This window comes from Emiliania huxleyi (genome assembly GCF_000372725.1).
Source record: "Emiliania huxleyi CCMP1516 unplaced genomic scaffold EMIHUscaffold_90, whole genome shotgun sequence".
NCBI classification, from domain to species: domain Eukaryota; phylum Haptophyta; order Isochrysidales; family Noelaerhabdaceae; genus Emiliania; species Emiliania huxleyi.
Window position 1 is genome coordinate 266507 of NW_005195300.1, and position 21277 is coordinate 287783.

A 21277-nucleotide genomic window follows, 5' to 3' on the forward strand; every position below is an offset into this window, starting at 1 on the left:
CCCCCCGTTAAACAAAAGATGTATGGGGTAAGTGTTTTTAGCCAGCCCGCCTTTTCCCCCCCCCCCCCGGTCTCCGCCCCCTCCCCCCTCCCCCGCGCCGCACAAACCCACCCGCGCGCGCCCCCACCGTCGCTGCGCGTCGTGCTCCGCAGCCGTGGGGATCTGTGCTCTCTGCCGTGCTCGAGCGGCGGTCCCGCCGAGCCCCGCGCCCTTGCCGCCCGGCCGCGGCTGGAGAGGCTCAGCGCTGGAGCCTGATGCCGCGCTCCTCGCACACGGCCACCAGCTCAGGCTGCTTCTCGTTGTCCACGATGAGCGTCTGCACGCGAGGGGAGGTGCGATGGGCATTGGGCGGGGGAGGGGCGTGTGGCGAGGGTGGCGTCTCGCGCCTTCAAGCTCGGGGCGGCCCCCTCATTGAGGGCGGCGGCCAGCGCCTTGCAGCCCTCGTCGCCAATCTCGTTGCACCAGAGTTGGAGCGTCTCGAGCCGCGGCGCTGCCCCGCTCGCGAGGACCTCCGCCAGCTGCGCCGCCTCTGCGTCGCCCCAGCCGAGGACGGCGTAGTTCAGCTTGGTCGCCTTGCCAAACTGCTCCTCGAAGGCGGCCTCGTACAGCCGCTTCACCAGCGGCTTGTCGTCCTTGCCGTTGGTGAAGCTCTTGTTCTCCAGCTCCGCCGCGAACGCAGACGGCAGCAGCGGAGGGCGCCGGCCGCCGGCCTGGGTGCAGTCGCGGGTGAGGCTGCCGCAGTCGTACTCCACGCCGTCGCGCATCTTGCCGAGGTCGAGCGAGAGGTCGTAGTCCTTGGTAAGGCCAGCCCAGCTCTGCTCAGTAAAGCACCAGCCGCGGTCAAAGTACTTGGCCACGTTGGTGCCCTCGGCCTGGTCCTCCGCCTTGTGCCCGTCCGGGAAGGAGGTCAGCCGCAGCACCCAAGTGTACGGGTGGGAGTAGAGCGTGCCGAGGCAGCCCAGCCCCTGCTTGAAGAGCGCGTTCTCCTCCTCGGTGCGCATGACGCCGTTGGCAGGGTCGGGGTGCTGGTGCAGCGAGCCGAAGTCCCAAAAGACGCCGAGCCGCGATATGTACCGATTGCTGAGCAGGGCCTTGAGCGCCTTTGCGACGCGGGAGAGGTTGGCTCCGATCGGGTCGGGGTGGTCCTTGGTCAGCCACGGGTAGGAGAGCGCGGCGACGGGAAGGCTTACGCTGCTCTCGGTCGCCTCGACGAGGTCGGCGAGGGAGAGGAATGCCTCTTCGGGCAGCGCCTGGCGGTGGTTGAGGACGCCGCCCGCCTCGGCGTGGTAGATAATCCACTGCGCGTCGAGGAGGGCGACGGCGCCACTTGCAAGGACCGGCTCCAGGGCGTCGCCGCCGCACTTGCGCCACTGCTCCAACTTCGTCTCGCTCACGCCGAGATCGGTGGCACATAAGAGGGCGGAGGACGTTGGCGCGGCAGGGCCAGCAGGCTGTCGCGGCGGTTGAGGCATGGCAGCGACTTCTCGAAGCAGGCGTGCATCGACAGCATGGCCGAAAGCGAAACGGTCCGCCTCGAAATGGCAAACCCCGCAAAGTGACCCGTTTTTACCCACCCACGCCCGTGCGCGCGTATCTTAGCTAAGGTACGCGGCCACACGCGCTGGCGCGCGCGGCAACCGGGACTTTCACGCGCGACACGAGGGACTGTGTATTCTTGCCTGCCTCGGGGGAGAATAGCCGCCCTCACCCGCTGCCGCGCATCGAGCTCGGCGGGGCTGATACGTGTCAGTCTGTGCCGTCCCATCTTAACCAAGATACCGTCGGGTCTCTATTTTAAGATGAGGTAAACAGCAATAGATCCGGGTGTAGTGCCGGATCAGTTCCTGGAGCCAGGGGGACCGATTCGCGCTTGCCAAGGGACCAATTGCTGGAAGCCTGCGCAGCCTGCGCTCCGGCCGGCAGAGGGCTTGCGACCCGTGGCAGGGCGAGCCAAACTCTGGCGGAGGCAGCCCGCTCAGCCCCAGGCGCCCCTCGAACCGGAGGGTGGTCTGCCGCCGCTGCGCGGTCGGCGCGCCGAGGGCGGGAGACATATCGCAGCTTCGCGCCACAGGTAACCTGGGGACCGATTCTCGACCCCAAGTTTGGCAGCGCGCGGGCAGTGTGAAGGATCGATTGCTGTACAACGAGGGACCGATTCCGTGAGGGCCGGGTATCGATTAGGCCGCTTGAGGGCCGGATCTATTGCTGTTTACCTCATCTTAAAATAGAGACCCGACGGTACGCGGCCACACGTGCAGACGCGTATAGCGGTACTCGCGCCCACACGTGCCGCCTATCTTGGCCAACATAGGCGGCTGCACTCGCAGCCGCGTACCGCGTGACATACACGCCCACGCATGGGGCGCGTTGTTCCCCTAGATAGGCGCCCTCACCCGCTGCCGCGCATCGAAATTTGGACCGGCGGGCGCGCGCACTTTGGTGTTCCCCCCCCCCCCCCCCGGCTCGGAGCGTTGAGTACAGCGCATGTGGCCTCAATCAATTGCTTCGTTCCTGACAGGTCAGCTGAGATACGACCATGTGCACACACCCCTACCTTTGCATAACCCGCGCCCCAAGACTACCCAAGACATGCCGGCCCCCTGCTCTCCACAGCGCGGTCATTGACACATACGTCACATAGTCACCCCTGCCCCAACATCGCATGTCATGAGGAGATGAGCGACATGTCCACCGTTACAAGCAAGCGTCAAAATTCTTTTTTCCGCACAACGTGCCAGTTCCAGTGCGCGCCAGTCCATGCCCACTATACTGTGCGAGGGAGTTGCATTGAAAAAAAGGAGGGCTACCACCGGGTGGACGCCGCGCGCCGCGGAGGAGATGGCGCGCGAGCAGCAGCGTGCGCATGTTCGGCAGATGCGCTGGGCAAGGGAGCACGGCCGGGGGGGGGAGCCGGTCCGGTGCGTTGACGCGGAGGAGTACGACGAAGGCGACGACGCTTTCGACGCGCTCTTCGACGGGGGCTCGGGGTACGGGTGGGATTCCTCTTCGGGGGGCGGCGCCTTTTCTTCTAGGCGCCCTTGACCCAACATAGAGGGCGTTGTGGGCCTAGCTTTTGGTATAATATTAAAGGAGCCCTCTATTTTGGTATAATATTAAAGGAGTAGAGGCCCTCTACTGGGAGGGCAAAGTTGGCCGTTCAAAGACCGTTGCCGCAAAGAAATTCTTTTTTTGCACAACGTCCCAGTGTCAGTGCGCGCCAGTACATGCCCACTACAAGTGCTGTGCGAGGGAGGGCCTTCAAATTCTTTTCTCGCACAACACTCGCCAGTGCGCGCCAGTCCCGTGCCCAGTCCTGTGCCCAGTGTTGTGCGAGGGAGTTTTGTTGTAAAATTCTTTTCTCGCCCAGTGTTGTGCGAGGGAGTTTTGTTGTAAAATTCTTTTCTCGATGGTGTACCTGTGTGGGGTGCGCGAGGAAACATGGATACAGCCTGAAGCGCGGCGCCAGACCCGTTGCCGCCCGCAAAGAGCTGCCGCGAGCCCGCCGCCTCCCAGCAGCAGCGCGAGAGGGGCGTGCTCCGGGCCATACCGAAAGTTGACGGGCAGCTTGGACCAAACGGGTTGACCATATATGGGCCAAAAGCGTCGAAAATGTCCCAAAAGAGCGCTACCGCGACGCACCGCTTGCTGGATACACGCACTCCCTGGGTCCCAGGGAGTGCGTGTATCCAGCAGGAGCGAGTAGGCTCGACGCCGCGCTCGCTGTGGAGCTGCCACAAACTCGCCGCCGATCGTGCCACCGAAGGCGTCCCGGCGGAGGTGATGGAGTGTGAGACCTGAGGCTGCGGAGGTGACGCCTGAGGTACCGGCCCGTGTACGGCGACTCAGCCGGCGACCGCCACGGGCTCAGACGAGACTTGTCGACGCGTTCCGGCTCAGCTTCACCGTGGTCATCGGGCGTCTGTCGACGTCAGGACCACTGTGGTGTTCTTGGCGAAAGTGACCATCCCCCAGGCCTTGCTCGACATGCCCACATACCAGAGCCGCGCCTGGAGCGTCGGTCGGCATCCAGACGGAGAGGTGGGTGTACATGGTCGAGCATCGTCCATCGACCGAGTTCGAGCCATGCAGCGTGCTCGCACCCTCGCAACGTCATGGGGTGTTCACAATGAGACCTTTCTTCTAAACCTCGCGCGCGACCACCAGCCAGAGCTTTTCGAGGGGCCCGAGGACGGTGCGTCGAGAAAGCTGACACTCAAAGTAGCAGCCGAGTTTTTTGCCTCTTTTTGAGCGCTGCAGCTGCACACCCAGCCCACCAGTGATACTAGACGCACCAGATTCACCCCGTCGCGAGCTTGACCGCCACCCCGGTGACCGCCGCCCACAGGTGGCTGATCGCGCGCATTGCTCACGACGCCTTTGCGCGCCTGGTTTTCAGAGGGCTCCTGCGGCTCTTGCTCGTCGCGTGACCGCCGCCGACAGCACCTGCTCGGTCGTCCCCGCCGGCGCGGAGCTGCGCCACGTCGAATTGTTCGGTGGCTCGACCCCGCCGGCGCGCCCACCCACGCCTCCTACGCGCCGCACGCACAGTGTTCTCCTCGTGCGCGACCGCCAAAGTAGGCGCACGACCACCTCCCTCCCACTCACCCCCCCAACGATGCACAGCCTGTCCGCTCTCGCCGGCAAGGCGCACGGAACGCCCAATTTGGGCTGGAAATGCCGCCGCCACGGGTTGGTGGCGCCCTCGGCAGCGGGGCAGCGCCACGCCGGGCAAACTTGCGCGACCAACTTGCGACCTCTGTCCCTCGTATTGACCCCAGATTTTGCCCTATCCCGGCTCACCAGGTACCGCGAGCGGCGAGCCGCGCCAAGATAGCTCCATTTCCGACAAGTTCATCCCGCCCGAACGCCGATCTTCGGCCGTCAGGAGGCCCAGGACGGGGCCAAGGACCGGTCAGGTGTGGATTCTCCACGGCGCTGCGGTGTATCTGCGCGCCCATGGCGCGTTCAGGGGTGCGCCTGAGGCGTGTAGACTGCGGGGCGCCGCGATAGCGCGGCGCCGACGATTGTGTCGCTCACTGTCGGTCCGACGACACAGTCACAGTGTGTGTGCAGTGCGTCCACTCCGGCGACCGTGACGCCGTCGGCGCTCGCCTATACCGGCTAGTGTGGAGCTCTCAGTGTGGTTGCGTGTTGTACTAGTGATGCTGCACTAGGCGGCCCGTTTTTAGCAAAAACCAGATACCACATCGCGTGTGGTCGTCGCAAAACCGCATCTTCGCCCGTCTGGGACCTCTTCGTACGGCTCCAAAAACCGCTCCTTAACGACGACTACGCGGCCCGACGGTCGATCTGCGCCTTCTCAGCGGTGGAGGGGATGTGGGCGCGGTACGTGCGAACCGCGTGGTGCTGCGATGGCTTGACGAGTCCGACTCCCAGCGTCGACTTTTTGACCCCACGGAGCCTCTGCTGCTCCGGGGGGGGGGGTCTGCAGACCACCCGGCCGAACTTCAGAGTGGCGGTGCTCCTCAAATACCGCTCAAACGCCCACGATGTTGTGGAGGGGACATATGCTGATGATCCTGGCCCGATTGGCTCGCTCAGAAAGCTTCTGGGCGGTCGTTAAGATTCGCTCCCCGCACACCGGCGGAAGTATGGTACCCTAGAGTGTGTAGCGTGTGGCGCTCTCGATACGGGCGTGGCGCGTCATCGGTGTACACGGTAGCGTCTTCATTGCTCCCTCGTGGGCTCGGTACGCTGACGTAGCATGTAAATGATATAAAAAGCCGTAGGGGAGCGGAGAGAGCAGTAAGTGGAAGACGAATTACCCGCCCTCGCAACAACCCCAAACACTTGCCACACGTTTTCAGTGCACCTCTCCACATTCATTCAGCACCGACAGCTGCTCAAGCTGCGGATGTGCGCGATGTCGACAGCGGCGCAGGCCACCTTACCATGCGCTACAGGCTACGCCTACGGCTCTACAGTAAGCTGTCACAGTAAGTGCCCCGCCACAGCCGGCGCAAGCGACCGCCGGGAGCAGCGAGCTCCGCCCTACTCCCCTCGATGGGGTAGCCTCCGCCCACTGAGTCGCGGCTGAAATCATGGCCCTCATCGATGAGAGCAAATCCCGCAGCCACCTCCGTCTGTTGTAAAGGTGAATCCCACCATGGCTGCTGCTGTCCGCTGTTGTCGTCAGCCATAGAGCCGCTCCGCAGCCGCCTCCGCCTCGCGCAGCTGCGCCGCGGCCGGCTCGTCGAGGCACCAGTGCGTCCGCCTAGGAAAGGTCCAGGAACGGTCTAGGAAAAGTCTAAGAAAGGTCGTCGAGGCACCAGTCCGTCCGCCCGGCCGCAAGGACGAGCCCTCTAGGAAACGTCTAGGAAATGTCTAGGAAAGGTCTAGGAAAGGTCTAGGAAATGTCTAGGAAATGTCTCGGAAAGGTCTAGGAAAGTCCGCCCGGCCGCAAGGACGAGCCCGGCCGGCACCGGCTCGTCGGGCTGCGCGGCAAAGGCGGCGCGCACGGCACTCGCCTTGCTCCCGCCCGTGACCACGAAGAGGGCGAGCCGCGCGGCGTTGATGGCGGGCAGAGTGAGCGTCACGCGACAGGCCGGCGGCTTTGGCGAGTCGTCCACGTACGTGACCGCGCGCCCCGTCTCGCAGAGCACCGCATGCGCCGGGAAGAGGGAGGCGGTGTGGCCGTCAGGGCCCATCCCCAGCAGCACCTGTTCACAGCTAGAGGCGTGAAGAGACGCTGTTCACGGTGTGGCCGTCGGGGCCCATCTCCAGCAACACCTGTTCACAGCTAGAGGCGTGAAGAGACGCTGTTCACGGTGTGGCCGTCGGGGCCCATCCCCAGCAGCACCTGTTCACAGCTAGAGGCGTGAAGAGACGCTGTTCACGGTGTGGCCGTCGGGGCCCATCTCCAGCAACACCGCGTCCAACCGCAGCGGCGGGGCCGACTCGGCCTGGGAAGCCGCCGCCGCCGCGCCTCCGCCCGCCGCCGCCGCCGCCGCCTCACGGAGCGTTGCGAGAAGCTTCTCTTCGTACAGCTCCGCCGCCTGCGGCAGAGGCAGGGCGGCGGCAACACCGACCGCTTGCACGCTGCCCATCCCCGCCGGCTCGAGAAAGCGGCGGCGCCACTCCCCGAGGCTGGAGTCCGGGTGCGACTCGGCCACATGCCGCTCGTCCGCGAGGAAGACGCGCCAGCGCGAGAGCTGGTCGCGTGGGGCGGCGGCGAGGAGCTCGGGCGCCAGCAGCGCCGGGATCGAGCCTCCGGAGACGGCGACCACGAACACGCCTCGCTCCGCGATCGCAGCGGCCGCAGCCTAGGGTTAGGGTATAGGTGAGGTTAGGGTTAGGGTTAGGGTTAGGGTGAGGGTTAGGGTGAGGGTATGGGTGAGGGTGAGGGTGAGGGTTAGGGTTAGGGGTTAGGGGTGAGGGTGAGGGTGAGGGTGAGGGCTAGGGTTCCTCAAGCAGCAACGCCACGGCGCGAGTGGCGAGGCCATCCGGCGACGCAAAGACCTCGCGCGTCCTCGCGCCGCGGGCTGTGCCGTCGCCAGCCCCGCCGGCCACGCCCGCAGCCGGGCTCGACGACACGGGTGCTGGCGCCTGCAGGGAAGGCTCCGAGACAGTTCCGAGAAGGTTCCGAGAAGGTTCCGAGAAGGTTCCGAGAAGGTGCTGACGGGTGCTGACGCCGGAGCCGGTGCGGCGGGAGCGGCGGGGACGGCTTGCGACGGTGCGGCGTCGAGCGCCAGAGAGGACAGCCTCTCGAGGCCCGCCGCCCCTGATGCGCTCGTCGTCGACGGCGCAGCCACGCGAGCCGTGAGCGCCGCCACCGCCTCGCGCTCCGCAAAGAGGCGGAGCTGCGGGTCGTCGCGCAGGTTGAGCGAGACGAAGATGGGCCGCCCGACCTTGCTGGACAGCCGCTGCGCAAGCCGCTGCGAGCCAGCGTCGCCCTCGTGGCCGCCGAGCAAGGTCGTTGCCGACGGCGTCGCCGCCCGGCCTCGCGCGCCCGCGCTGGCGGGCACACCCACGGCGAGGGAGTCGAGGCGGTGATCACCGGAGCCGATCCATAAGTACGCGCCGCCCTCAAGCCAGAGGAGCTGGAAGAAGACCTTCTCCTCGATCAGGGACGAGCACCAGGACTCCATATCGCACCCCGTCGACCAAGAAAAACAAAAATTCTTAAGAGTAATTCGAACGCGGCACTTGCCACAGGCGCCGCATACACACGCTCTACCGGGGGGCGGGGACTGCGATCACATGGCGTTGGCCGGGACACGGGAAGGAGGGAGGGAAGCGCAAGGGGAGGGGTGTCGCACAAACTAAGTAACGTGGAGACATGGCACATGGGGCACAGGCATGGGGCACCCAACGCGGAAAGGCACACAAGAGCCCTTGTGCGCCAGCTCTTACGAGGCGTACGAGCAGGCGCACGAGGATAGCCAAAGTGGTCGATCGACCAGTGCGTCAATCAAGCACATCGCTGCAGCAGGAGGAGGGGACCGACCTGCTGCTCTGCGCTTGAACAGCGCACGTGGCGCCGGACCCACCATGGTCCGCCATCAGGGCTGCGCGAGGGCACCCGCCACCCGCTCCTGCAGGCGCGCGTTGCGCGCGGCAAAGTCAGTCTTGCCGACGTTGTCCTGCACGCGCGCGGCAAACGCGGTCGCGGACTCCTTGGCCGCCTCCCCGAGCGCCGCCGCCGCGTCGCTGGTGGCTTCGCCGAGGTCCGACGCGTCGACGGCCGGAAGTACCGACGGCGCCGCAGCCGCGGTGGTGGCTGCGGCGGTGGCGATGCGCGCGACGCCCGCGGCGGTGCGAGACGCGCGCGCGTCGTAGTCGGCGGAGAGGGAGGCCAGGTTTCGCTCCCCCGCCGCCGCCAGCGCCTCTTTTGCGGCGGCCGCCTTGCCCGCGACGTCCACATCGGGCGCGTCGATGTCTGGAGCCTTGACCGAGGCGGCGGTGCGGCCGGCAGCGTCCTGCGCCAGCTCGGCCGACCGCGCCGCGACCGCCGCGGCCTTGGCGGCCGCAGCCTGTGCAGAAGAGGCTGTCGTCTCGGCCAGCTGCGCCGTCGCCTCCCTTGCCGCCTCTGGCGCGGACGCAAGGCTTTCGGTCGCCTCGGCGGCCTTGGCGGCGGCCTTGCTCAGCCTCGCGGGTGTGTAGGCCGCGTCGCTGCGAAGCTCGTCGAAGGAACGGCCGAGGTTGCCGCGCACTGTCGACGAGGTCGCCGCCGACGTCTCTGCGACGCCGGCGGAGAGCTTCGCCGTCGCCTCGGCCGTTCGCGCCGCCTTGGCCTCGTAGTCGGTGGAGAGGGAAGCAAGGTTCCGCTCGGCCGCCGCCGCCAGCGCCTCCTTTGCGGCGGTCGCCTTGGCCGCGACGTCGACAGGGCGCGCCGCACCCGTGATGGAGCCAGCGTCGACCTTTGGCATGTACTGCGCCGCAGATGAGCTGAGCGCCTCCTTGGTCTGCTGCTGAAGAGCCGCCGCGTCCATCTCCTTCAGCGCCGCCGCCGTCGATTGGATGTCACCGAGCCGCTCTTGAAAGCGCGCGTTACGCTCCTGGAAGTCGCCCTTCTGGATATTGCTCTGAATGCGTGCGGCAAACGACGAGGCCACGCCTAATGTTGATCTGGATGTGTGCCAAGCACAAAGGGATGTGCGCCGCAAACCTAGGCCGCAAAGTGAAGCCGCACCGGAAACGTCCGGCGCAGCAAGATCGAGGGCGGTGGCCGGCGACGAGGTCGAGATTGTCACGATGGCGGCAGCCACGAGCGCAGCAGCTGTGTGGTGTGCACAAGGAGCGAGAGGCAGCCGCATACAACACACACATCTAATTTACACCGAGGAGGCCGATGAAGAGAACCAGAAAAAGAAATTTACCGCGCTCCCTCGCACAAAACTGCACGAAAGTGGGACAGCCGCGAGGTGGCATGAAGGTTGCAGCGAGAAGCGGCGAGAGACTGCGAAAAGAGATACGAGGAGGCAGACTTCCCAGGGTGGGCGACGGCTAGCGCATCACACCCTCCTCTCCTTAAAATCCCTGTGTGGTGGCGGCGTGCCGTTCTCCCATCCCTCCCTTGGGTTGTGTGTTTTCTTTCTTTCTTTTACTGCACGGGACTGGCGCGCACTGGCACTAACACAGGTAAAGAATTTTACAACGGAACTCCCTCGCACAACACTGCACGGGACTGGCGCGCACTGGCACTGACACAGGTACACCACTGGAGCCGCCTAAGCGACTCCCGCGAGGACGGCGAGGCACTTAGCTCCGTGCACTCGACCGCCCTCGCCGCTGGCAAGCTCATTCACAATCTGCTCTGCGATGGCCGTGTGAAGAACGACTGAGATGCGCTGCTTCTGCAGCCCCAGCCAGCTCTTGGTGGTCCAAGTCACCTGTCCTCATCGAGGTACTGGGCCCGCGTCAGCTTGTTCTGCAGCACGTTCGCCGCCCCCCAGAGGATCTCGCCGACCCCCTTCCCAAACCCACCGAACGACTCGAACAGCAGCAGCCGCACGTCGACGTCCTTGTCCTCCCTGGCGTAGCGATACTCGCCGCCATAGGACGGTATGCGGCGATCGCCGCCCACTACCCTGCCCCCCCTAGTATGCCATCGACCAGTCCCCTGCCCCCTCTCGCCCTTGCTCTTCCTCTCTCCCTCCATTCCCTCGCCCCCATACCCCTCACACTCGCACACTCCCCTCTGAGCTCTCGGTACCACGTTTCGACTTTTGTCGCTTCATCGCGACACGCTCAGCAGTCGAAGCTGTCTCGTATCGCTGGGAGCCGTAGGTGGGGTCCATCGAAAACGGCCCGCACCCCCTGTTGTCGCGGCTGTCCGTCGCGGCGTCCGCGGGATACGCGCACAGGACTTTGGCTCTGAGAGGATCGACGACGCTGCCAAACCCCGACGGTAAAACACGATACCCCGTCACGTTCGTCAGGAAACTCGCAGAGAGGTGGTCCATCGGCTCGTCACATTCCGTCGACCCGTTCCAACTCGCGAGCGCCGTGCACATGATGACCAGGAGGCCACTCCGTGACATGTAGCTTTCGACGCTCTCGACGGAAGCATCGAAGCGGGCGCCACCCTGAAACGCCGCATTCAACGACGACGACACCGACTCGCATCGACGTTCAGAAGACGCCGCCACACCAACACAACAAAACCACCACCAAACCACAAGCTTCATCGGCACGCTTCGACCCACGACTGCTGATTCCGAGTTAGAGCTGTTTAACGTTAGGAGCTGAACAGTGTTGCTAGTGTTAACAGTAACAACAGAACAACAGTGGGGCTCCCCAACAACAGTAGCTAACGTTAGGCCGGCTGAACAACAATAAGGAAGGCCTGGCAGTGACCCACGACGATCTCCAGCGTCCAGTGCGGGTAATACCCGAAAATACCCGGAAAACCCCAGGTATTTTCGGGGTTTACCCGGGGGTTTTGCCATTTTCTGCTTGCTGGCCGCTGAACAACAGTAACAACAGTAACAAACAGTAACAGCATGGGCTGGGGTGAACACTTGAACAACGATAAGGATTTCAGCCAACACTAGCGCAACTGTTAGGCCCAAAATTAATGTTAAACAGCTCTAACCCCGAGGGCCCCGCTCTTTCCCGGCAGCGGCGCGCGCGCACACACAAAGACGCTGCCCCCTCACACCCCGCACCGCACATCACACACCCCTCGTGGCCGTTCTTCAGTCTGCGGCCAGGGCGCGCTGCACCGGGCCGACCTGCGGCCGTCGCTACGAGCGGCGGGGCTCAACGCGGGGCAGCGCGCCGACGACGTCGAATGCGCCGCCGTGGCATCGCGGCGCCGACACGACCAGGCTCAGAGGATGACCCCGGGTAAGTGTTCCCGTGCCTCGACAATTGCCGCTGGTAGGCGCGCCGCGCCGAACCATGGCGGGCGCGCCGCGGCCGCGCGCAACCTTCGTCACAATGCCAACCGCGCGCGGCCGTCGACCGGCAAGCACACGCCTCGACTCGGACACAGTGTTCCGGGGGCAAGGGAGAGGGGCTGGCTCCTAGCCCGAGAGGAGAGCTTCCGAGACCCACTACAAGACCACGCACGCATCATCCCGCGGCCTGGCGGTCGGCGGGATTGCAATCAGTCTTCGCGTGCCGCCTGTCGTTCGCTCGGGCGCCTTGGGCGTCGGGGTGGCGAGCAGGGGACGCGGCTCTGAGCGCCCAGCGACGCGTGCCGGATGGAGTCCGGCCGCGGCCGGGTGACTAGGGAAGTTCGCTCAGGATATGTGTGGCAGTCAGTTTGGCTGAGTGTCTTGTCTTGTGGTTCTGTGTGTCGCTCCTGTGTGACCGTCATCGCCCGTCCTGCGTCCACCCATACCGCGTTGGTGTCCCAGTCGTTGGTCGGACTGTGTTTCGCCTCCCCATCAATCAATCAAGCAAACAAGTACCCTTTTTTTGTACGTACTTACTTTTAGCTTACTAGAAAAGGGAGAGGGGGTTGTGTTCTCTAGGCCCCTAAGGGCCCTACGCGCGGCGTGAGAGCTCGGAAGCGAGCTTTGCACGGCGATCGAGGATGGCGCGGTTCACCCCCTTCACCGAAGCGATGGAGATGCGTTCCTCTCTCTTTTGTATAGTCGGCACGGTGCTGCACGTTCCTTCTGGACCGTAGTCGTTCTTCAACCAATAAGGGTTCCTAATTCCTATCGGGGTTTGCGAAATATTTTTCACTATATATTTGCCTTTTTTATAAGAACGTTTCCCCAGTCCTGGGTGGGGGGCTTTCTCCGTTCTTAACGGAGTCGCTTAGGCGGCTCCGGTGGTGAGCCTGTGTGTGTGCCAGTCCGCGCCAGTCTGCGCCCTTGTCGTGCCAGTGTGCTGTGAGAGAGGCTTGTATCTTAAGAATTCTTTTGGGGCACAAGAAGGAATCAGAAGAACTTCTGATCTTCAAGCCTCAAACCCTGATACAACTGGTTCAGGATTTTTTTAAAGGGTTTGAGCCGCGCGGTGTGACTGTGCCGTCGTGTGCGGCCAACTCTCCACCGCCGAGCACACTGTGAGAACGCTTTGACCACGGTTCGAGGGAAAAGCCGGTGGCCCGATCGTCGAGACGACTCTGGATGAGCCGGTCAGTGAGACGATCATGCGTGACTTGCGCGAAGGAGCACGAAGAAAGTCCGTGGGGAGATCGAGCCGAGGCGGGCGGACGGGCGGCGGCGTGTCTGGCGATAGAGGCCCCCCCCCCGCCCCCCCGGCGCCGGCGATCTCTCGCCGAGCACCCACCGAGCACTCGAGGCGAGGCGCGACCGCGAGCTCTCTCCGTCAGCCGAGGACGAGAGGCAGGGGGGGCGCGCGAGCCGCCCGCGGCGCGGCGCATCCCTAATTTTATGGCACTGTGACCCATACCCCGCCGCAGCCACGCCACGCGGGCCGGCTTCAACATGCTCCGATCACAAGGGCCACTAAACCCCCGGCCAGCCGTACAGAGCCCCCGATACTTGCACTTTAAATGCCGTGGGGCTCCTGTCGTTAGACGTGGAGACGCGAGGGTTGCCCCCCCTTGCCCCACCACCTCGTGTGTGTGGAGAAGTTTACCTTACCTTACCTTACCTTACCCCCGATACCTTACTGCCCCGGCGCCAAGGCCTCGACCTTCTTGGGCAGCAGCTGGTTTGACAGGTCCTCTCCGTGGCCTAGGTAGCCGCCGTCGCCCTGGCCCCAGGCAAGGAGGGCGCCACCGGCGGTGAGGGCGAGGCTGTGCGCGTCTCCAGCCGACACAGCGACAACGCGCTGCCCAGCGAAGGCCTCGACCTTCTTGGGCAGCAACTGGCTCTGCTCGTCGCCGTGGCCCAGCCGGCCATAGGCTCCACCGCCCCAGCTCCAGACGGCGCCGTCGGCGGCGAGGGCGAGACCATGGTACAGCCCAGCCGACACAGCTATGACGCGCTGGCCAGCCAAGGCCTCCACCTTCTTCGGCAGCAGCTGGTGCTGCTCGTCGCCGTGGCCCAGCTTGCCAAAACTTCCACCGCCCGAGCTCCAGACGGCGCCGCCGGCGGTGAGGGCGAGGCTGTAGCTATATCCAGCCGACACAGCGACGACGCGCCGCCCAGCGAAGGCCTCGACCTTCTTCGGCAGCAGCTGGTCCTGCTCGTCGCCGTGGCCTAGCTTGCCAGAGACTCCACCGCCCCAGCTCCAGACGGCGCCGTCGGCAGTGATGGCGAGGCTGTGATACATTCCAGCCGACACAGCGATGACGCGCTGGCCAGCCAAGGCCTCCACCTTCTTCGGCAGCAGCTGGTGCTGCTCGTCGCCGTGGCCCAGCTTGCCAAAACTTCCACCGCCCGAGCTCCAGACGGTGCCGCCGGCGGTGATGGCGAGGCTGTGCCCGCCTCCAGCTGACACAGCGACGACGCGCTGGTCAGCAAAGGCCTCGACCTTCTTCGGCAGCAGCTGGTTTTGCGCGTCGCCGTGCCCTAACTTGCCATCGTCTCCATCGCCCCAGCTCCAGACGGCGCCGTCGGCAGTGATGGCGAAGCTGTGCCCATCTCCAGCTGCCACGCTCACGGCGCGCTCTCCCAGCGGGGAGGGGAGGCGGGTCGGCGTGTTGAGCCGCGTCACGCCCTCGCCGTGGCCGAGCAGCCCTGGATAGTAGGATGGGGTTGAGCCGCACGACGAGAGCCGCCCCTCGCCGTCAATGAAGAGGCTGTGCCGCTCGCCTGCCGCCGCCCTCGCCGGCGGGTTGGACTCGCACAGCAGCGCCGAATAGCACACCCACCTCACGGCGCAGCCCTCGCCCTCTGGCTGCGCCGGCAGCTCGTAGCCGCGCTCTTGCGCCCTCAAGCGGATGCCCTCCACCGCAAGCGAGGCGTGAAAGAGCAGCGAGACGGCCGCGACGCGAGTGATGTCAACGGGGCCGTCGCAGCGAGAGACGACGCGCACGACGAGGTCCGTGGGGAGGTCGAGGAGGCGGGTGGGCGGCGGCGTGCTTGGCGAGGGAGCGGCGGTGGCGGCGGGGGCGAGGCGGCGCGAGCGGCGCGAGCGGCGCGGAGGGGTGGACATCGCGAAAAAAAGAATTCGCAGACAGGGAGGGTGGGGAGATATGATTCGGTTGACTGATTTCTTCTGACCACGGGACTTGCGCGTACTGGCACTAACACAGATAACCAGAAACAGAATTTTCAGCAACCCTTTCGCCTTTTCCTGGCTCACAAGCTAAAAAATGTCCCCCCCCCCCCCCCCTCCCCCTCCCCGCCATGATCAATAAACACCGAATGATGCGCAAGACACCCATGAATGGACACACAAATTCTCGACAAGCGTCTCTCGCCGCGCTGAACGTAGCCTCCAACTGCCAGCTTCCAGGGGCGGAGCCGTGTCGTCGCCTTGCCTTCGCGGCGAGGCGTGCAGTCCACGGCTCCCTGCCACTACCTGGTGCGCGCTACACGCTCAAATCCACGGCCTCTGCCGCGGCGCCACGCCTGAGCCTCAGCCGGGTGGCCTTGAGCAAGTCCACGCCGGCCAGCGGCCGCTCGTCCGCCTCGTCCGCCGGCGCCGCCGCCGCCAGCATCGCCGACGACGGCGCCTCTGCCACCACCTGACACACCACGGCCCTCACCGCCGCTGCGCGCGACACCGGCCGCAGCCGCCGGCTGAGCTGCGCCAGGTTCGTCTCCGCGCCAACCTCGAGCGTCAGCCTCGACGGCGCGGTGCGTGCGCGCCGGCGGCCCTGCGCGGCCGGCTCGCTCTCGGCCTCCTCGCCCCGTTGCGGCGTCGGGGCGCCAGCCGCTGCCGGACGGGCGATCTCGTCTTTGACGACCTCTTGTGCCACCGCGACGTGCGTCGTCGGCGGCGGCGTTGGCGTCGGCGTCGTCGTCGTCGTCGTCGTCGGCGGCGGCGGCGCCACCGTGCCGTCAGCGTGCCTCGCCCGATGCTCTTCGAGAGCCTCTGCAAAGCCCGCCGCTCCGCGGACGGTCTGGAGGAGCTCCCAGACGGGCTTCCCGCCTGCAGGCTGCCCCACCCACCGAACGAGGACCTCATGCCACGCCGAGTCGCTCCCTCGCTCGTCGAGCACCACGTCGACTCGCGCCTTGGCCCACGCCTTTCGCCGCCGCTCCATGAGCGGCGCCGGAGGCACGTACGGCGCGCGGCGCGAGGAGGTCTGCGTCAGAGGCAGTACGGCCGCCATGTCGCCTCCGTCGTTGACCGCGGCGGCAGTCACAGTCGGCGTCTTTGAGGGAGCGACACCGACGGCGGGCTCCGGCGGCGAAGCCCCAGGTGAAGCGGACGCCGGCAGCCTCGAGTTTGCCTCGTCCTCGTCGGCGCAGTCGACGGCCACGATGGACGGGGTCGAGCCCTTGCACTCTCCGATCCGCAGCGGTGGTGGCTTAGGCTCTTGCCTCGCCCTCGCCAGGCACGACCAGCAGGTAGCTCGCGAGGGCTGCGACCCAGCGCGAGGCACGGCGCCGTACTTGTTCATGAGGGCCTTGATCAAGTCCCGCTGAGGCAGTGCAGCCAGCACCTTCTCGGCGTGCGCTTGGGTTGCCTTTGACGGGTCGCGCTGCTGATAGAAGGCCACGAGTGAGTCGGCTGTCAAGGGCTGATCCTGAGACAGCAGCCGCGCCTCGTCGCGCTTCGAGAGCACCCAGCGAGAGTGTGGCTTGGCGGCAGTCGGCGGCATTGTCGAGCGGCAAGGCGCGTAGAGGGTGTCCGTCCAAAGCAGAGCACCACGTCGAGGGTTCCCGGGCGTTCGTTTCTTTTTTCATGAACAAAAAAGAAATCGGCGCATTTTTAGGCAAAGACCTCTTGAAAGGCGGACACCTGCTTGGCGATCTCTTCGCGCTCGTCCTTCGTTGGGTTGTCCGAATCGGCCGCGGGCGGCAGCATATATGCCAAGCTTCAGTATCGCCGCCTGCAGCAGCACGCGCGCCTTGGTCGACGTTAAATTCGAGGCCGCGATGAAGAAGGGCCCAGAGGGGTACGAGAAGCCGCCAGTGTTGCCGCGCGCGACGCGGCAGACGGGCACCCCCGAGAAAACGGCCTTGAGCAACGCGCCGCCGAGCGCGGCGCTCGTTGAAACACGTGACGGTCCAGTAACCGAAAGTAGCCCCTCTTCGTTCGGTGCCTTGCTTGTGTCCCGCGGCCCACACGCCTCCCGACTGCTTGCGGCACCGTCGCCGCCGCACTTTTCTGATCAACCACCTCACCCTCCCTTGCGCGCGCCGTCTCTTGCGATCATTTGCCACCCATTCATGTCGTTGCTCAGGTCCACTCTCTCTTCGAACACTTGTGCCTCTACGGATGATGCTCTGGGCCGGCGCGGGGGCCCCAGAGGGTGTCCATGCGGGGGGGAGATGGGGTCCCATGGCCCGCCGCAGGCGCCGATTTTTTCGGATTGTTTTTCTTTTTTGGCGTTTTTACTTGTTTTCATGGGAATTCGGCGTACTTGCGGCCATGCTATCACGCCTTGCGACAGCCTGTCGGCGCAGCTGACCGTGCCATGATGCACAATTGATCACCTGCATAGCTCGCGGCCTTAGTATCAAGCATTCAGTGACGACCTGATCGTACGGCCAGTAGGAAGGTGTCCTTCCAGCGCGTGCACGCTCTGACGCAGTGCGCGTCACAAACTGCCTCGGATTGGCTGCTGGCACTCTCGAGGCTATGCCTACACAGCCTCGCGCGCATGGGCAGTCAAGAGGGACCACGCACCTTCTCAGGACAGCGCCGGTGCCTCTCTCTTGGACCGGCAAACTTGGTGGTATCGTGTCACCAATGTGGGACCAGTGCGGCATCGCGCCATCGACAGCTCTGAACTGCGCCTCACCACTGACCGGGAAGGCCGCCAAGTGGGCCAGCACAGGTCGCACATTGTGGCAGCAGTCAGCAGTGCATGGCTGATAGCTAGAGCAGCAGCGTCAGGGTCGCAGGGTCGGATCGTGTCAAGCCTCTCGCCCGGCCGGCCGCGTGCAGACGTCGGCCTGTCTGCTGTCTGGAGTGATCTGTCGGCGGTCAGTACGACCGATCAGGTCGGAGTTTTCTGATGGTTGGAGGGTCTATCTGTATGTACTCCTCGAGATCTTTCCAAATCTGCCCTCTACTTAACCGTACTTAATCGGGAAGTTGGTGCTAACGGAGACTAACGGAGCCGGAGCCCCGTTTCCGCACTGCGGCGCGGCGCACGGTGCCTCCGGGGGGCCCCGCGCCGGCCCAGAGGGATGATGCCGGCGCTGGGGTCCCCTTCGGATGCGTCGTGACATCTGACAACTGGATTTCCACTGGTTCGTCCTCCTCGAAGTCATTCATCTTCCCCGGCTTCCTTCCGCTCGGCTCTACGTTTGGTACGTTCGGCGTGGCTGTTTTCTGTTTTGCCAAACGCGGCTCCGTTTGTTTTGCCACGCTTCGGCTCTCTGTTTTCTTTTGCCAGTGCGCGCCAGTCCGGGCGCGCCTCGGCGCCGTCGGGCGGAGAGAGCGCGATCTGGTGGCCGAAGGCCGATTCTCTAGTCACTCGGTCCCCCAACGGAAGAGGCCTCGCTCCTATTGAAACACTCCAACATCAGATTTGCCTCGTGCGTCCCTGTTTGAGCCGGGAAGCTGTTTTCTTTTGGGTCCTGTGGCACCTTTTTTTTGTGTGTGGCACCCTACGCACGCTAAATATCCGCTTCTAGGACGAGCTCAGAGCTAAGGGCGCATCCTGTGGGACCATCTAGCTCTACTGGGTCCGCGACGGCGGTCGGCGCCCGCGCCGCTTGGGGCGCCTGCGGCGCCCCTGGGCGCGCTGCGCGCGCCTGTTTTGGCGCGCTGCGTTCCCCTTCATTGGAGAGAGCAGCTCAGCGAATCCCACACACCGAGGTTCCTCTGTGATTCTCCGCCTCCGGTCTCGACCTGCGCGACTTACCACACACCCCGTTCCCACCGCAGAAACAATGGTCGCCAAGACTGCCACGCTCGCTCTCGCTCTCTTCGGCGGCGCCGAGGCGCTCACCATCGGCGCGGCGCCGATGCGCTCGATCTCGCGCTCGTGCAACATCGAGATGGCCAAGAAGTCGGTGGGCGACCTGTCCGAGGCTGACCTGAAGGGCAAGAAGGTGCTCGTCCGCTGCGATCTCAACGTCCCGCTCGACGGCAAGACCATCACCGACGACACCCGCATCCGCGCGTCGGTGCCGACCGTCAAGTACCTCGTCGAGAAGGGCGCAAAGGTGCTGCTCTCGTCGCACCTGGGCCGGCCCAAGTCGGGCCCGGAGGACAAGTTCTCGCTCGGCCCCGTCGCGCCGCGCCTCTCTGAGCTGCTCGGCAAGGACGTCGTCATGGCCCCCGACTGCATCGGCGACGGCGTCAAGGCGCCCCGCACCCAGCCCTTCCTCTCCCGCCGCGACCACCACCCACCGCCTCCTGTGACACGACAACCCACGCGTCCGCGGCCTCCCTCGCCGCCGCCACCGAGCCCTCCACCTCCTTCGCCGCTGCCGCCCTCCCCGCCTCCCACTCTCCACCGCCGCCCGCCCGCGCAAGCCTGCTCCACGCCCGCTCCTCCTCCCTCTCCCTCCTGCCTCCCCCCCTGCTCCTCTCCTCCTCCTCCCTCTGCTCCCTCTCCCTTCCCTGCCGGCGGTCCCCGGCGTGTCCACCCCACGACACGCCCACGACACACGCCACGACACGTCCACGACACGTCACATCCCCGACACGTCCACGACACGTCCACGACACGTCCCCGACACGTCCCCAACACGTCCCCGACACGTCCCCCCCCCAGGCGGGCCTCGCGGAGAAGATGTCTCACATCTCGACCGGCGGCGGCGCCTCGCTCGAGCTGCTCGAGGGCAAGGTGCTGCCCGGCGTCGCGGCGCTCCAGGAGGCCTAGAGGCGCTGCACCACCCTCCACGCTGCTGTGCACAGTGCGCCCGCGCCGCCCGTGAAACTTGCGGCGGCGCGGCTACGTCCCCCGCCCCATGCTGTGTGAAGGGGCACACCGCACACGCTGTTTTGGTGTGCCTTTGATAGAATTGTGATTTTCGCCCCGCTGGCGGCCGCCGCCGACCGTCATATGCGATTCGACATCGAGCCCGCGTCGATCACACGCCCGAAAGTGACTGTCACGTAAACGGACAACCCCGGGCCCGAAATCGCACAGAGATCAGAGTCACCAGTCACGCAACACGGGGAAGGCGAGCAAAAAGTGACTTCACGTGAAAAACGGAGACGAGATCGAGAACTGCGGCCGACTCTCTTCTTGCCGCCTCGCGCCCCCGCGCGCGGAAGCGCGACGGGCGCCACGCTACTGTGTCTCGCGCGTGATCGCGAAGCGCAGCACGCACGCGCTAAAGTCGAGCGCCGCGATGCCGTTCGTGGGTCCAGCCGAGTCGAGACGGTGCCACTCATGGATCTCGTAGAGCGAGAGGACGAGGAGCGCCGCCCGCGCGCGCGCCGCCGCGGGGAAGAGCGAGTGGCTTGCCGGCGACCACGGCGCCGCCGCCCGCCGAATCAGCGGCGTCGGCTCGCCCTCGTGCAAGCTTGCGCCGCTGCGCAGCAGGGAGAGCGCGCGGGCGGCGGTGAGGGTCTCAAGGTGCGCGAGCGGCGTCCAGCCGCGGCTGGCGACCAGCCAGGCGGCGAGGTCGGCGTGGCCAAAGCGGTTTGCAAACTGCTCGGGCGTGCCGAAGGGCGTTGCGGCGCGGGAGGCGCCGTAGGAGGAGAGGAGCTTGGCGACCTCGAGGTGGCCGGTCTCGCATACCAAGGACAGCGGCGTAGTGCAGTTGTTGCGGGCTTGGTTGACCGCCGCGCCAGTCTCGAGCAGCAGTCGGACGCATTCGAGGTGGCCCTCCTGGCACGCCATGAGCAGCGGGGTGATGCAATCGTTGCGTGCTTGGCTGATCGCCGCGCCCGCCGCGAGAAGCAGCCTGGTTGACCGCCGCGCCCGACTCGAGAAGCAGCCGGGCGCACTCGACGTGGCCCTGCAGGCACGCCATGAACAGCGGCGTGGAGCCGTTGTTGCGGGCTTGGCTGACGGATGCGCCAGCCTCGAGAAGCAGCCGGATGATCTCGAGGTGGCCCTCCTGGCACGCGATGTACAGCGGCGTGGTGCCTTGCTCATCGGCCTGGTCGACTGAAGCGCTGGCCTCGATAAGCAGCTGGGCGCACTCGATCTGCCCTTCCTGTTCGCGGCTTGATTGACCGCCGCGCTGGCCTCGAGGAGCAGCCTGGTGCACTCCAAGTGGCCGTTCTGGCACGCGACGTACAGCGGCGTGGCGCCGTCGTCCTTGGCTTGGTTGACCGCCGCGCTGGACTCGAGAAGCAGCCGCACGCACTCGAGCTGGCCCTCCTGGCACGCGACGTACAGCGGCGTGGCGCCGTC

The 21277-nt window shown here is 65.4% G+C and overlaps 4 protein-coding genes across 4 annotated transcripts; 1 reads left to right on the plus strand and 3 right to left on the minus strand.

Annotated features, from left to right (window-relative positions):
* Nucleotides 1-6473: 6473 nt before the first annotated feature.
* EMIHUDRAFT_48295 (hypothetical protein) lies at nt 6474-6710 on the minus strand (the record flags this gene model as incomplete). The annotated part of the gene is made up of 1 exon (XM_005757536.1): nt 6474-6710. A coding segment is annotated over one exon (237 nt), but the record flags the coding sequence as incomplete, so codon positions are not given.
* A 1441-nt stretch (nt 6711-8151) lies between these two features.
* Nucleotides 8152-9777, minus strand: EMIHUDRAFT_439012 (hypothetical protein; the record flags this gene model as incomplete). Its single annotated transcript, XM_005757537.1, has 2 exons — nt 8152-9577; nt 9653-9777. Coding segments are annotated over 2 exons (1180 nt in total), but the record flags the coding sequence as incomplete, so codon positions are not given.
* A 5590-nt stretch (nt 9778-15367) lies between these two features.
* EMIHUDRAFT_107384 (hypothetical protein) lies at nt 15368-16606 on the minus strand (the record flags this gene model as incomplete). Its single annotated transcript, XM_005757538.1, has 1 exon — nt 15368-16606. One exon carries the CDS (start codon nt 16604-16606, stop codon nt 15368-15370), a length of 1239 nt encoding a protein of 412 aa, XP_005757595.1.
* A 2245-nt stretch (nt 16607-18851) lies between these two features.
* Nucleotides 18852-19789, plus strand: PGK_2 (phosphoglycerate kinase; the record flags this gene model as incomplete). The annotated part of the gene is made up of 2 exons (XM_005757539.1): nt 18852-19322; nt 19682-19789. The coding sequence occupies 2 exons, from the start codon at nt 18852-18854 to the stop codon at nt 19787-19789; spliced, it is 579 nt and encodes a 192-aa protein (XP_005757596.1).
* Between the last annotated feature and the right edge of the window lie 1488 nt (nt 19790-21277).